The sequence below is a fragment of the Thamnophis elegans genome, chromosome 2 (genome assembly GCF_009769535.1).
Source record: "Thamnophis elegans isolate rThaEle1 chromosome 2, rThaEle1.pri, whole genome shotgun sequence".
Taxonomy (NCBI): domain Eukaryota; kingdom Metazoa; phylum Chordata; class Lepidosauria; order Squamata; family Colubridae; genus Thamnophis; species Thamnophis elegans.
The window spans coordinates 94,110,665-94,127,397 of NC_045542.1; the positions used below are offsets into that span (position 1 = coordinate 94,110,665).

Consider the following 16,733-nt stretch of genomic DNA (forward strand, 5'->3'; position numbering starts at 1 on the left):
ATAAGGAACCTCAACCATGCCAAAGCTAATGTACTCTAAGTTAGGTATGAGTCAAATCCAGCACAGTGGGTTTCTGCTTCTTTTGAATGTAATTTTTTCTACAGAAATTATTTAGCAAATCTTACTTCAGATTCTGGTTTATTGCAGACTTAGCCTCTAATTCCTTCCCCTCAGCACTTTGATGGAGGTTGGTTTTCTGATGCTCATGAATCATTTCTGCAAAAATTTGTTGAACTCTAGAAATATCCCTCTGTAAACTCTGGACTTCAGCATGTTCCTCTGAAAGGAGCACTCTACATCCCCTCAGTTTCATCTTTCTGTCTTCTAAACTGAAATGGTCTGCTAAATCAGATTCTGAGGCAACTCCATTGGAATCCACATAAAAAGGATATTTAGTCTTGGTGGGCTTCAATACAGTTTCTTCAGTCAAACATGCTGTATTAATGCTGTTCCGTTCAAGGGTAGTAGGAGAATGAGCTTCAGAGGTTTGTTTCAGGGATTCTAAGCCAGCATTCTCAGGGGAATTCCACCAGAGGTTGTATAGCTGTCCATAAGCCACAAATGCTTCTAAACTTCTGAAAGCTGCCATGCTCTCAGGATTTCTGCTGTCCAGGTGGTCTCTCACATGATTGCAGCCTACTGAACAAAACAAACATAATTGGGAATGCTGTGCTTTTCAATCTTTTTCCAAAACCCGATGTTTAGAATTGCATTATGAATTTTTGCCACTATAAGGAAAATAGATTAGTTTTAGTTTATACAATAGATTAAATATTAAACATACAATTCTCCTAGTAGGTGGAGACATCATCCAAGCATGGGTATGACTCCATCAGGATCCAACCCCTCTGGGTCTACAAGCATTAAAGACACGCCCACGAGGCTCCTCCTACCCAGCTTAGACTCAGTCGATCCTTTGATTAGCTGTGTCTGTGTCTCTCTCCTATCTAATTAATTCGTTCTTAATCTAACTTTCTGCAAAAAACTTCTACATTTCTTTAATTGGCTTCTTTCTTCAAATTTAACTTATCTGGCTTTGTATTTGACTGATTGGAGGCTCGTAGCCCTTTGGGGCTGCAGGCCTTCCCTATCTCGCGCTTGCCATCGTGCAGAGATTCAGCGGCAAGCCTACCAGGTTTTCTTCAGGCTCTAACACTGTTCTGACATCGCTGCAGCCACAGCGCTCAAAAAACCGCAGGAGATTGCTGTAGCCACGCTGCCAGAAAAGCCGCTGGAGTGCAGGGCGTTTCGCATGCCGCCGCTCGTGTTTGCTGCTTCAGAGCAACCATTCGTTGCGAGCTGCTGGGGGACTTAAATTGGTTCCGATTGCCTCCTTCGCTCTGATTATCAGCTTTGGCTTCCAGATTGATCGTCAGGCGGCCGTTTAATTAGTGAACTAGCCAACTTGTTGGTTCGCTCCCTCAGTCCTTCCTCAGGGCCATATCTACTCGGGTGGACATTTTGTTTCAGCAGGAAACCTACAATGGCTATTTTAGATGCTCTCCTCAACCATGAGTAATGCCAACCAACAAGACCACTATTATACAGGGTGATAATCGTAGTTACCCCTGGTTCCGACTGTGACAAGGCCTCAGATTCTGCCCCACAAAAGGCCACATCTAAGACCAAGCATTGCACTGCTCCCATCTCTGCCCCACTGGTTTCTCAAGTAATGATCAATCCTACTGAAGATCTCTCAACTGATACTGATGGGGATATCTTCACTCCTACTTCCCCCTTAAACCCTGAGGATGGGATTGGATTCCAAGGGGAGTATGATTCCGAAGGAGATGGTAGTGTCACCCTGGACATAGATGTGGGTTCTCCTTCCCCCAGAACTATTACTGTCAGTCATAATGATATGGCTGACATCATAGCAGCGGCTATTGAACGAGGCATTGCTGCAAGGCCTTCAACGCTGGCCCTTGTTTGACCCCTCAGTGTTCCACTTCTAATAAGTCAAACAAGGGCCACGCTTCTCGTTCTCAAGGGGCAGCTCCTGGAAGTATTTCTCAGCCTTCTGCTGCTGACCCTGAGGAACAGGTAACCTGTGATTCCGATCTTTCGGATGATGAGGACTTGACACCTTCCCCTTCGGCCTTAATGGGTCTGTTCAAACCTGCCTTGTTTCGCTCCCTCTTATTCAAGGACAAAAAGGTCTCTGGCATCCCGGCCTCAAAACCATCTTCAACTGCAGAGGTTGACAAATCTGACACCACAGATCCAATCTTTTCATGCCCACCTGTCGAAAAGGATGTTCCTTCCCCAAAGCTGTTCTTGGAAGTAATTCAAAATCAGTGGGCATCTCCGGGGGCGGGACCTCTCCCTTCTACACTGGACAAACAATTGTACAATGTCAGTCCAGAGCTCTCTAAGCTTTTGGAAGTCCCTTCCATCGACTTACCTGTGGTTTCTCTTTCGTCGCCCAATGCAGCCTCTAATGCTCCAGAGGACGTTCTCCGTCCTGACGACAAACGATTTGAACAGTCATTAGTTAAGGGTCATCAGTCCTCCGCATGGGCGGTCCGGGCCGCCTCTTCTGCCTCTTTTTTCAACCGGGCAGCCCTCCGTTGGCTGAAACAGATGCAGGACAGAATTCCTCCTGCTGATTCCCGTTCTCATCAGAACATCAACAAGCTCAAAGCGGCAATGGAATATGCTGCTGATGTCTCTCTGGATACGGCTCATTTCTCCTCCAAGTCGATGGCATCATCAGTCACCACAAGACGTCTTCTATGGTTGAAGCAATGGCAAGCAGATGCCAGAGCAAAGTGGTGTTTGGCTTCTTCTCCTTTTTCTCTTGGTCTGCTCTTTGGCCCTCCTTTGGAACCTCTCTTGTCCAAGGACAAGCGAAAGGTGTTTCCTTCTGCCAGCCGCAAAACAGATTCTAAACCCTCTTCTTTTTTCCGTAGGTCGTCCTTTCAAGGGACGGACAGGGGATTTGCGTACCCCTGTCTTCAATGCCTGGCTCCCCCGAGACAGGGCCCTCCATCTCAGGACAGATCCAACAGAAATTCCCAGCATTTCTTCTACAGGAAATCCTTCAAGGGCGGCTCCAACCATTCCTTCCAAAGCATAGTAATTCTATTGGGGACTTCCCAATTGGGGGCCGTCTTTCAGCTTTCACTGATCGTTGGGACGACATCACCAATGATGCTTGGATCAGGCATACCATCCGATTTGGCCTTGCCCTGGAGTTTCTCTCCAGTCCCCCGCAGACTTTTGTACTATGTCCGGTTTCTAGGGACATTACCAAAAAACATCTGGTTGAACTCGCAATTGGGCAGCTCCTCCAAATTCAGGCTATTGAGGTGCCACCTCCTGACCAGCATTATTCCTGTCTCTTTATAGTGCCTAAGTCTTTGGGGGGTTGGAGGGCAATCCTCGACCTCAAATTTCTAAACAAATTTAGTTTACAGGTGGTTTAAAATGCACTCTGTTATCCATCTTGGAGACCATTCGGCTTCATGACCTCCTCAGTGGATCTCACAGAGGCATACCTCCATATCCCTATTCTTCCATATCACAGGAATTTCCTCCATTTCTCCTATGTGGGAAATCATTTTCAATACCGTGTCCTTCCTTTTGGTTTGTCCTCTGCCCTGAGGGTCTTCACCAAAATCCTTGCTGTGCTGGTTGCCCATCTTAGAACTATGCCAGTCAGAATTCTCTGTTACCTTGATGATATTTTGTTACTGTCCAGGTCCCTCCACAAAGCACAGAGATTTCCAGATCACTCTGGAACATGGCTTCCTGGTCAACTTGAAGAAAAGTCATCTGTAGCCCACGACTCACCTCACACACCTAGGGGCAGTGATATACCACTCCGGAACAGATCTTCTTATCGCCAGAATGGCAGGTGAGCATTCACGATCTAGTCTCATCCATCAGAGGCCATCCAAAGATTCTTCTCATTCACCTGTTGCAACTTCTGGGAAAAATGGTGTCCACTTTCAACATTGTCCCATGGGCCAGATTCCAGTTGCCAGCTCCAATGGTTTCTGCTACCATATCAGAAGGCAGACAGCAGTTGTTCGATAGACAAAGTTCGTCTCACCTCAGAGGTAAGCCAGTCCCTTCGTTGGTGGCTCTTCCCTGCCTTGGAACAGGGATCTCTATTTTGCGACTCCCCCTCCCATCACTCTAACCATGGATGCGAGTCTGCAAGGCTGGGGAGCTCACATTCTGTTGCACACAGCCCAAGGCCTTTGGTCACGCTCTGACCAGAGGAACAGTATCAACTGGTTGGAGCTAAATGCTGTCTTTCTGGCTCTTCTTCAATTCAAACATTTCGTGACCAATGAGCACGTGCTCGTCCTTACGGACAATACCACCGCCAAAACGCACATAAACTGGCAGGGGAGGACAAGATCCTGGCGCCTAATGACCTTGTCTTTCCAACTTGGGTCTTGGGTGGAGACCCACCTATTGTCTCTCCGGGCTGAGCACATCTCGGAGGTCCAGAACACTCAGGCAGACGACCTAAGCCGCATGCCCATCAACCCAGCAGAGTGGAGTCTGCATTGGTGAATCTTTCAACAACTGACCGTCAGGTTCGGCCTTCCGGTTCTCGACCTCTTTGCTTCACAGGGCAACAATCAACTGCCAAGGTATTTTGCGCGCTATGTGACTCCAGGGGTGGAGGGTGTCAACACTCTGAGATGCGAGTGGCCTCCAGGCCTTCTTATCCCACTCATAAAGTGGGTAATACGGAAAATGCTGATGTAGGCGGAACTAATCTTGATCACTCCTCACTGGCCCTGTAAACCTTGGTTTGCCGATCTGCTGAACCTTTTGGTAGCTCCTCCATGACAACTTCCTCAGTTTCCCTCTGCTCATACAAGAGTCGTTCCAACATCCCAACCTTCCTTGGTTACGTCTAACCGCCTGGAAATTGAGCGGGAGGCTCTAAGGACTGCCAATCTATCCACTGACGTTATTCACACAATTCAAGCCTCCAGGCGCTCTTCTACTAGCCGCATTTACAATGCCACTTGGACACAGTTCTCTGTTTGGTGTCATAGACAAGACATTACTCCTTTACACGCTTCTATTCCTAATATTCTACAGTTCCTGCAATGAGGGCTAGATCTAGGACTCTCGCCAAATACTCTCCGTAGCTAGGTTGTGGCCCTGTCCTCCGTTCTGTCACTAGGTTCCACTCAGCCCCTTTCTCATGACCTGCTTATCCGTCGCTTTTTGAGGGGTGCTACAAACATCAAGCCACAATACAATGGTTCCCAACTTGGGATATCTCCAAAGTCCTGAACGCTTTAACTTAGACTCCTTTTGAGCCCTTACATTCTGTGTCCTTATATGACTTAACCTTAAAAGTGGTTTTTCTTGTAGCCTCAGCACGGCGTATTTCTGAGTTGGTGGCATTGTCCATCAGACAAGATTTATGCATCTTTCATCCAGATAAGGCGTCCTCCGCCTTGATCCAGCTTTTGTACCTAAGGTAAATTCTGTATTCCAGAGCTCAGAAACTGGTGATTCCCGACTTTTGTCCTCAACCATCTCATTGTCTGGAGTGTAAGTGGCATTACCTTGATGTGCAACGTGCTCTACGCGTTTATATTAAACGAACTGCCATTTTCAGGCACTCTTGAGGCTCTTTTTGTGAAGCTCCAGCCGGGAGGTAAGAAAGGCGCCAAAGCCTCTTCTTCTGACATTGGTCGTTGGGTACAAGCTGCTATTTCTAGGGCCTATTCCGCACTTTCTCTACCTATTCTGCCCCGTATCACTGTGCACTCCACCCGCAGCACAGCCACCTCTGCTGCCTGCTCATCTCAGGCTTCGTTAGAAGAAATTTGCCCAGCAGCCACGTGGATTACTATTTCTCCGTTCATCTGCCACTGCAAGCTTGACAGATATGCCTCAGCTTCTTTCGGATGGCGCATGTTGCAGCGAGTAGTTCCTACTTAAGATTATTAAATTCTATTCAGGGCCCTCCAGATGGGACAGCTTGGGCTTTGGTATGTCCCATGCCTGGATGATGTCTCCACCTACTAGGAGAATGGGCGTTGGTTACTTACCTGATATGCCGTTACTTGGGATCTTACTTGGAGACATCATCAAGCCCCACCCTTTCGTTATGCCTTACTCCTTGATTTTTCTGTTTTCTTACCTTGAGGAGAGATAATATTTATCATCTGAGACTATTTACACAGCGGTCTACAATTCACGCCTTCGTCTAAGCTGGGTAGGTGGAGCCTCGTGGGCGTCTCTTTAATGCTTGTAGACCCAGTTGGATTGGATCCTGACGGATTCATATCCATGCCTGGATGATGTCTCCACCGTCCCAAGAAATGGCATATCAGGTAAGTAACCAATGGCCATTTCCTGTGAAATTCATTACAAGAAATGGCAGGCATAACTGGAATGACTTTAGAAAGGATTTGGGTACATTTATGGAGAATAGCTTCCTGAAGGCCTATTGATCATGAAGTTTCTTTTGGGTTGGGAGCAGCATGCTGAATGCTGGTGGCAGGAGAACAACAGAGGGGTTCTCTGTTGTTCTCTGTGTGTGTGTGTGTGTCTTTCTTTTCTACTTGTGACTCAAGAAGCATCTAGCCATATTAGTCATGTTTTTATGCAATCTTGCCTGCATGTAGAAAATGAGAGCAAGAATTTCTCATTAGACTTCTTTAAAGAATGACAGCCATGTGAATTGAATCTTCACTTCTTTCTTCTCAAAAAGCAGAGTGATGGTTTTCTCTCAAAACGAACTATTGAAAAGTGGTGGTGGGGGGGAATGCTCTAGCGGGATCAGGAATTGGTCAGAATTCTTACCCAAGGAGAAAAATAGCTCTGTGCCATGAGTGCTATTAAGTCCCCAGAACCTCTGTTCTCATACAATTTTACAGTATAACAACTCTTCTGATGGCAATTGGTAGCCTCCAAGGAAAACATTATCCTAGGTAGTTGGAACCCGCAACACAGTGATGTAGACATCATAAACCCATACTTATGTTTCTTGTTACCTTCTTGGCCTTCTCAACTCCTGAACTCATTTTATTTTTCCCATTTAACAAAGCAATTCAAAGAATTTTTTCTCAGTTCAGTCTTAGGGGGAAAGTTAGCCAGAAAAGCTACCATACTGTTGCCTCATACCCACCAAGATTTCGAAGGAAAAACAAAGATTATGAAAACTTCAGGCTGTTCTCTTGAACCTATGGAAATACTGAGACCAAAGAAAAATTAGCCATCACCTGTAGGGAAACAGAGGTTGCATATCTCTTGCATAAGATTGAAGTTTCCAGCATCATAACTGCGCATCACAGCTCTTAAGGTAGCTTTCACAGTTTCCTCCCAGGAAGACATCTGAAGGCTAAGAAATGCTAGTGTCAACTCATGGGAAATGTGGAACATCAGCTAGAAAAAGAAAGAAAATAAAGATAGATTGTAAAGGTCTCAATTCATGGGAGTGGATGGAACGGCAAAAACCTATGGGTAATTATCAGTTGGCTTCCATTATAACAATTTTAATATGTTATTTGCTACAAAGGGAGCTTGAATGAAATAACTAAGATAAATGAATGGGAGTAAGGAACTCGAGGAAAAACCTATTGGATAGGCAGAAGGAACCTGGGATGTTTAGTAAGAAAAAAAGACAACATTAAGGGACACATATTACCTCTGTACAGGTATCTTAAGGGGAAACTATAGGGAATATGTTGAAACATTTTTCATAGCCATATATACTTAAAGTGGAAACAGTAGGTTAAGAGCTATAAAATAATTGAAACAGTCTACTACCTTATAAAATTTATGGGTTCTCTATTTCTGAAGGCTTGAGGCTACACAGTCACCTTCTATGGTTGGTTTAGTTGATTTTTTTGCATATTGCAGAAGGCCGAACTAAATCGTTTGTCCTCTGCTCAAATGTATGTTCTACATAGACTTTGAATTTGTCAGGAACTGTTGTGAATCCAATACAATTACTTTGTTATCCCCGCACCGCATACTACTGTTTGACGATTATACTCACAAAGCTCATAAACAAATTACCTGCTTGGGAGGCGTATTGCTAGTAGCAGGAGGGTACTCAAGAGTTCTCAGCTGCTCAAATGTGTTCTGAAACTGTTCAGCTGTGTTCACACCCAATGCACTCTGCCATACATTGATAACCATTTCTATGAAATGGAGATCTTGATTGGTGGTCCAGCTATTGTAACAAGGTGTGGATTGGCATCGAGTTCCCACTGGATTCTGTTGACTGAGGCACTTGTGAAGCAATTCATGAAGACAGAATACCAACCTTTGCCCCTTTAAGTGAAAAAAAAACATTTTAAGGTGTCATTTTGAGAAAACTCTTTTCTCAAAACATGATAATAATAAAACGTATGTGTGAATATTTATATATTTGTATTCCATCTTTATTATTTGTAAAAATAACTCAAGGTGGCAAACATATCCAACATACCTCCTATCTTCCCTGTGAAAAGAGTTAGACTGAGTGACCAAGATCACTCAGCCGGCTTTCATGGCTAAAGGTTTCTAGCCTGGTGCCTTAACTACTAGACAAAACTGTCTCTCATACGGTTGAAAATAGATATAAGATTATTAACAAAATAAAGAGCTAAAAATAAATCACTGCAGAAGCAACAAAATATACTGATCAGCAAACTCTTGTTGCAACGGAAACTAGATGGAGCAATAGAAATTTGATTTATATGCAAACAAAAGATTATATTAAACTGACAATATGTAATATTCAGTAATACGACAAATGTTTATGTTAATTCAAACTTTTACGCATGCAGGGTCATTAACCCAAACCAGTCTATGTGCAGAATTATATGTTCACTGTTTTGTGACTGGCAGACAGCATCAATTTCAAGATCTGTACTATCCTTAACCCAATGTATAACTGTTTCATGTTAGCTATGTCTGACATAATATAAATAATGCTCACTGACCAACAAGCTCTCATGCTGCTGGAGAACCTCTTGTGCACCAACCCAATTCCTAGATGAAAGAAGCTCCTGGGCACATCTCAAGGAGAAGGACAGAGATAAATCGTTCTCTCCAACTATCAGAGCCAATTCGCAGCAGTTTTTAAGTGAAGTAATATCCCTTTTTTAGCCAGTACTTTCGCAGCATCATAGGGAGAGGTAGCTCCAAGGTAACTGAAATGAAACAATTTATACAAAGAATTAAACTTTAATTTGGATCAAATGTAACCATTAAACATATTTATTTAATGCATTTATAGTTGTGCTCACAGGTTTACATTCTCCTGCTATAAGACACCAACAATTTTGTAAGTAAATATGTGTGACCCGAAAACAAATCACATTTTTTAAAATCTGTAATGTGACTCAAATTAAACTGTTAAGCCACATAAAATAGCACAATAGTATAATCTTTATTGTCATTGTACTTAAAATACAACGAAATTGGTTATACAAAATCATACAAAACATGACAATAAAGGAAAGAATAAAATGGCCGTTATTTTTTTTTGCATATTCTTGAATATTTGGGCTGACTAAAGCTGACACACACAGGTTGACATGGAAATGAAGGGTAACTATTCATACCTGTACCTTAACAGTTATTAGTGTCTGTGCCCTCTTCTCTGTGGTAGCCCTTCAAAGTATTGGAAGACTGCTATCATGTCTGAGATCATTCATTTTCATGTTTACTTACAAAATGGTTCACATTTTGCAAATTCTGGCAAAATTCATAGATTTTAAAGTCTATGTCTTTATTTTGCCCCTTGTAATATCTGCTTTGTCCATTAAGAGGAATTGAGAGGTTACCAAGTATTCTTTGCAATTGAATTTCCAGTGAATTTCAGTTGGTAGATGGTGCAAAACACAGTCAAATCCAGAAAAAAGTTAATAGTAACTTTTAATGTATTGGGAATATCATTCTCAATTAATTCAAGAAAGAACAGTGTTAGGTTTGACATTACAAAATTCCTTAGAAAGACAAAATCTGGACATTTATAGCCTGATTGAAGTAATAAACAACTAGTGCACTTTATCCTTCTAAAGGTCATGACACAGTAATGTGTGTTATTTCTTTCTTCCTATATCTTATGTTGCCTATTTGAAGACTCCCATAGAAAAACACACTGCCTCTCTGTCTCTGTATTTAGACAGAAATTGAGAGAGAGAATATCTTGCTTAGTAGAAAGATAACCACAATATATTGAAGAAATAATATTTTATAGCAACTCATACCATTTGGCTGCCATAGAGTAATGGCCATCCTTCTCTAGCACTGCTGCCCAGCAGATATACAGATCTTTTAGAACTGGATCTTCAGGATGTAATCTAGCTTTGGCAATTACAGTAGCTTCTCTGAGACAGAAAGAAAAAAAAACCTAGTTTGAAATAAATCACACTGTTTAACATTAGCATAGTGATCTCTTTCCTGTGACAATCAAGTTAAATTCAAAATAATTATTGTGATATTTCCCCAATAAGATGCTGAAAGAATCAGCAGGGCAGCACCCAACCGCTGCTTTTAAAGACAAATTCATGCCCAACTTATTCTTGCAACATGTAAGCGAGCTGGTACTTTATAATTTAAATTAACAGATTATGACTTTTAGTTGAATATGTGAGTGAATTACCTCAAAGGAATTGTATGTGGTAACTCAATCACAACGGCTTATGCATATACAGAAATATCTGCTTGATGAACACACACACACAATCTAATTAGCCTGAGCCATGCAAAATGGGAGAATCCTTATTCTCAGTAAAAATGAGGATTAGAGAAAACGAATTACTGATTTTATTAAATGCGATTAAAGGAATGCATCAACTTTTATAGAACACAACTGCAAACATTTCTCCACATCCCTCATCTAGAATACAATCACATGCTATCAGCTGCCATTAAAATGTTTTTACTAAAAGACATGAAATATACATCTTTGAAGTATTCCTACTCATTGATTTAGTTTGCAATTATATTTTCCTATTTTTAACATAATTCCTATTATCTTTTCATTTTACAACCATTATGCACTTGGTTTTGCATTAATGGAAATCTATAAACAAATACCTCCACAAGCATCACTGGATATGGGGAAGAAGAGATCAAATTATCTAATGTTGAGTCCCATATAAAAACAGATGGAATAAAGAGAAGTAGTAGACTGTTAATACAAAACAACTAGATACACATATTTTAATGTTGAATAATAGACTACAGGAGAAATTAATAACAGTAAACATGATCTTAAATTGATATAAAATAATCCCTTTATAATGCTAACTATGCTGTTCTGGTTTTTCTGATTTCCATGAAAAGTTAGAAGATAATCAATTCTTTCTCCAAAAAGAAAAATTCTCAATTCTATACCAAAACTAATTGAAACAATAGCACTGTAATGACCTGAAAAAATTATGAGACTTCAGTAGTTCCACAGCTTCATACACTTTGTGAAGAGAAAGGAGATAAGAGGCAGCCTTGACATACTGCTCCTGAAAACACAACTGCTTTGCAAAAGCTTCTACAGTAGAGGTCCAGGCCTGGTAACCAGCTGAAGGGAAGAGGGAAACAACAATAAATAAACATGGAGAGAAATAAACACATGATTTGTTATTTGCATTTACATTCTACTTTTTAAATTATTATTATTCAACATGGGTGGGAGGACCCTCTCCAAATTTCATCTTATTGAACCCATGAGATATGTTTGGCTGGGAGAGAATGACTACAGAACACCCACTGAATTCCAGAGTCAACTCCACACTTGAACCTGAATTTCCCCAATCCTAGCCTGACACTTCTGACTATTTCCACTGCAGCTACTTTGGCCCTGCAGTATAAAACCAATGTAAGATTTTTAAATTAAGGAAGGGAAGTTTAAAACAACACATCATTTTTACAATATTGCCCAGTATTGGATGCAAAATAGCAGATTTTCTTCAGTGTCATGCATACCCATTGGTGAGATGGCGACTAGTTGATCTGTCAGTTCTCCCCTTTCTGCAGCTGATTGAAGAGCACCTCTAAGATCTCCTTTCCACAACATGAGTTGTTGAAATAGCTCAGGGTGTCCATTTCCTAAATGACTTTTTCCTGTGGATGTAAGCATTATGTTCCAATATGCTCTGAACAATGTGTACAGCATCATCATCAAAAAGTAACAAGAAAATCCATATACACCTATACTTTGCAACTCATTCTGTGGTATTATTTCTTGCCTCAATTTAATAATGTTTTGAATCCAAAGACTATTTATGTAGTTTTTATTTGCTATACTGTTTTATAAGTTTTAGGTTTCTCCCCTAATTCAACTCTTTCTGCCATTTCAGTTCTTTTCCTGATAAAATTAAATCCTCCCCATTTTCCTCACAATAACAACCCTATCAGTTGAACTATTTTGAGAGTTATTTTCTTTCTTTTTTATACATTTCATATTTCTAAACTGCTCATCTCCCTATTACTTGTCTGTTGTCTTTATTATGTTTATAAATAACTCAAGATGGAAAACATATCCAACATACCTTCCTCCTCCTATTATTCCCACAACAACCAGAGGTGGGTTGCTACCGGTTCGCACTGGTTCGGGTGAACCAGTAGTGGAAATTGGGACTGGGTCCCAATTGGGACTGGGACTGGGTCATCAAATCTGTAGGTATGGCAGGCTGGCCATGCCCCCGGACTAATTCCCTGGTTGCTGCTGCTGGCTTATTTTTTACTAATTTTTTTCATTAACTGCAACAATTTGCAGTTAACTGCACACACAAAGCGAACCTGCAGCAATGCTGGCAGCAACCCATCCCTGACAACAACCTCCCTGTGAGGTGGGCCGAGAGTGAGTGACTGGCCCAAAGACACAACTGGCTTTCATGATTAAGGCAGGACTAGAATTCACTATCTGCTGCTTTTCTAGCCTGGTGTCTTCACTGGTTGTCAAGAGTTAATTGTATTAAATAGTTAATTGTTAAATATTAATTAATTAATTAATTAATTAATTAATTAGTCAATTGTGCAAAGGCACCCAGCAAATTTCTGTGGTTGAGACTGGATTAGAACCTGAGTCTCCTCAGCGCCAGCCCACCTTCTTAACAATTACATCACACTGTCAGTGTAGTATTAATTGTCGTTGAAAAACACAATCATTATCTAATCAGAGGTCATTCACAAGTGATAATTCAACTAAATTAAAGTAACCCCCCAAAAAAATTAAGAGTTGCAATTTTAAATATCTGATACCCAGTATAGAAGTCACCAACATTCAATTAAAATTACAAGCAGCATTTATATTAAAAAAAATCAAATTCTATATGAATATGTCTTTTAATTCCTTCCTATGATCACCAAAATAACTCAACTTTATGGAAACAGAGACCTATAGGGTGATAACCTGCTGCCAGGATTACTTCAGAGCCAATACTGAGGAGGGTTTAGAGATGGAAGAAAAAGGAAAAGGAGACAATGGAGGGTATGTTGGGCAACAACAAAACTCCAAAAAATACCTGAGAATACAGTGAAGATTTCTGAGGCCGCAATGAAATCCTTCAGAAACAAGATATAGAGACTGGAAGGCCAAAGAAACTATACCATTTGGTTAAGGATGTTGTGAGACTGATTAGCAATGAAGTATGCTTTAGAGCAGAAAATAATTTGAAACAGTTTTTGTTGGTTTACTGACTGCAACTATAGCTTATAGTGTTGTATCCTAATAGAAAGTCTGGTTTTGTTTTCCTGGTTTATTGTTACTACGTTTGTCCTAAGCCACTAACTAATCCACAGTGTTCAAAGCAAGAACAACTAAAACAGAGAGAAAACAATCCACAAACAATTGTTTTATCTTGAAAGTGATCCTGGATTGTTCCAACAACCCATGGTTATGAGCTATAGCTTAACAGCTCATTTGTACATGCAGATAATTACATCCTATTTACTATTCATCCTTACCCAAATCAAGTGAAGTGATTAATGATCCAAATACTAACCTTCTGTTTCCATCATCTTATATAGGGCAGGTCTATCTGTGAAGAGACCCAAATGGACAGGATCTTTTGAAGAAGAGGTCAAATCTTCATTCAACTCTACCAGGAAAATAAGAAAGTTTTATCACATTTATGATCTTTGTGCTTCAGCAGCATTGTGTACCTTGTTCTGAACCTGCTGCTTCACAGCTCCTTTCCCAGTCTTCTGTGTATGTTCTGCCACTAAATCAAAATGTTTTCTATGTACAGGTGCTCATAACAGTGCCCCAATCAAGGAACTGCCAAAGAAGCCCCATAGTAAACAGCCCAACCAAGATTCTCTAAGCATCTCCACCCCCATCAACACTGACAGGGCAAGCCACTAGAATACAAAAAGATAGCAAAGGTCCTTCAAGAAAACAAGCAAGCTCAGCACCAAGGACACCACCACCACCCCGCCTGTTCTCCTCAGAGATATTTAGCTGCTAGCTGCCCTCTCCATTAGACCAGTCACAGTCACAGTCACAATACAATAAACAGACGTATACATATGTTATAAAAGCTGCCACTAGAAAAATGCAATAGCTAGGCTAATTCATGTACACTATACAGGCCACATGATGCCTGTACTGAAACATCTGTGCCAGATGATAAGTGTTTAACTGATAGAAACTAAGTTGCTGGCATTAACCTTTAAATTTTAAGTAACATGGAGTCTGAATATCAGGGAAAACACTCATTAGCCAGATTCACTTAACAACCATGTTATTAATTTAACAACTGCAGTGATTCACTTATAACAAAGATGGCAAAAAGTCATAAAATGGGGCGAAACTTACTTAACAAATTTCTTGATATAAATTCTGGGCTCAATTGTAATGGTAAGTTGAGGACTACATGTATTATATAAATTATATTACATTAATTATACTATATTGTTATATATATAAGATTACTTTTTTCCTCCTAGACTGCAGCCAAAAAGCAGTTTTGCTAAATATCACTTGGTAAAAAGCAGAGACTTTTTTACTCTTCTTCTCCAGCAATCGTTCCAAGATCTATTTTTGTTGCAAGTTCAAACCCTTGCTGGCAATCCAGCCACTGGGTCAGAACAGGTTTCCAGTCCCAGTTATAGACTATGCATTTATTTTTTGTGACATACAATTTTCTCATATTTCTAATGTAATAACATGGGGCTATGGAACAAACATGGTGTTCATATATTCTGCTACATATTGTTTGAAAAAGCCACAAAGTCAGGCTAACAGACTATTTAAGATATGAAGTTATCTAAAAAGTTATCATTGTATGGTGCTTACTTCCTATCTTACCTTTGGAATGTAAGAAATGCGCTAATCTCAGACAGTCCTGGTGCAGTTCTTCCTTTGACCTGTGGTCCATAGATGTGCTCAGAGGCAGGATCGACCGAGGCTTTTTTCTCTTCACAGAAATATCCACTCCTGAAAAGAGAGTTGCTACAAACTCATATCCTGACTACAGCTACTGATCCCTATGCCAAAACTTTAAGGGATTGTTTGTAAATCATTCTTTATTTACAAATAACGTGTACAAACCTGGCTTAACTGGATCCTTCCTTATGGGCGGAGTTTTAACCAAAACAGAAGGTTTCAGGCTATCCGAGCCATGGACAGATGGTGGACAAGTTGTTGAATCACTGTCAACTGCGGTGAAAGAACAAATTAAAGTTGTGCAATGCAATATTACCACAATAGGCTAGTCTAGAGAAGAGAAAGACTACGGGCAACATGATAGCAGTCTTCCAGTATTTGAGGGGCTGCCCCAAAGAAGAGGGGATTGAGTTAGTCTCCAAAGCACCAAACCAACCAAAGAGAGATTCATCCTGGAATTAAGGAGAAACTTAGTGAGGACAATTAACCAGTGGAACTGCTTGCCATTAGAAGTTGTGGATGCTATATCACTGGAGGTTTTTAACAAGAGACTGGACAGTTACTTGTGTCAAATAGTACAGGGTCTCCTGCTCGAGCAGGGGGCTGGACTAGAAGATCTCCAAGGTCCCTTCCAGCTCTATCCTGATTGATTGATTGAATGCCTACAGTAATATGATTCTTCTACAAACTGCCACAGAGAAACTATAGGAGGGTAAAATAGATATGCAGTATATCTTTATGTAAATTCATTAGCTCTAGCTGTAAATGTTAATTGAAAACAAGGAAACTGCATGAGAGCTAAGAAAAGGTTATCCTCTCAGTGACTCAGCTAATCAAGCAATGTTTCAGAATTAAGAAAGAAAACATTATAATGTGACAAGTCATCTGCTTTTCTTAATCTCTGGCCCCATTAGATAACAAACAGTGTTTACTTAAAAAACAAACATCATGATTTGAAGGAAGAGGGGATCAAGAGATTCCACTCTGGTTAAATGGCAAGTATTTGGCTTTCTAGAGGTGAGCAATAAAATAGTCATCATGTTAAATTTCTATAGCTTAAACGCTATTGTCCATCTTATTAAGACAATTACTGTAGCTATGATAAGCGATGCAGACTGTTATGTACCTTCTATGGAAATTTTCTCAGCTGCCTCTTGCTCGTGCTGTTCCTTTTCTCCTTCCGGGTCAGAAACCTCATTTTCTTCCAAGGGAGATTCTTTCATATTTTCACCGACATTCATCCACTCATTTGTATTCTGTGCAGAAGACAACTTCCCCAAAGGTTTCTTCTTTTTCTTCATTTTCTGTTTAATCTGAGTGCTTCTTTTTTTCTCTAACTCAATACTCTTCTTGCCTAATAAACAGAAATGCTTTTAAAGGCTTTAGAGATTCCTCTCAATCTTTTTCTTTCTTCTCT

General features: G+C 40.6%; 1 protein-coding gene across 1 annotated transcript in view; it reads right to left on the minus strand.

The window, feature by feature from the left end:
* The window catches only part of GEMIN5 (gem nuclear organelle associated protein 5), a 35,354-nt gene that overhangs the window by 2,343 nt on the left and 16,278 nt on the right, over nt 1-16,733 (minus strand). Inside the window, 12 exon segments of the mRNA XM_032210966.1 lie at nt 126-636; nt 7,212-7,374; nt 8,011-8,268; nt 8,922-9,079; nt 9,082-9,131; nt 10,194-10,313; nt 11,359-11,506; nt 11,911-12,048; nt 13,932-14,027; nt 15,239-15,367; nt 15,482-15,589; nt 16,443-16,670. Coding sequence (XP_032066857.1) covers nt 126-636; nt 7,212-7,374; nt 8,011-8,268; nt 8,922-9,079; nt 9,082-9,131; nt 10,194-10,313; nt 11,359-11,506; nt 11,911-12,048; nt 13,932-14,027; nt 15,239-15,367; nt 15,482-15,589; nt 16,443-16,670 — 2,107 coding nt within the window.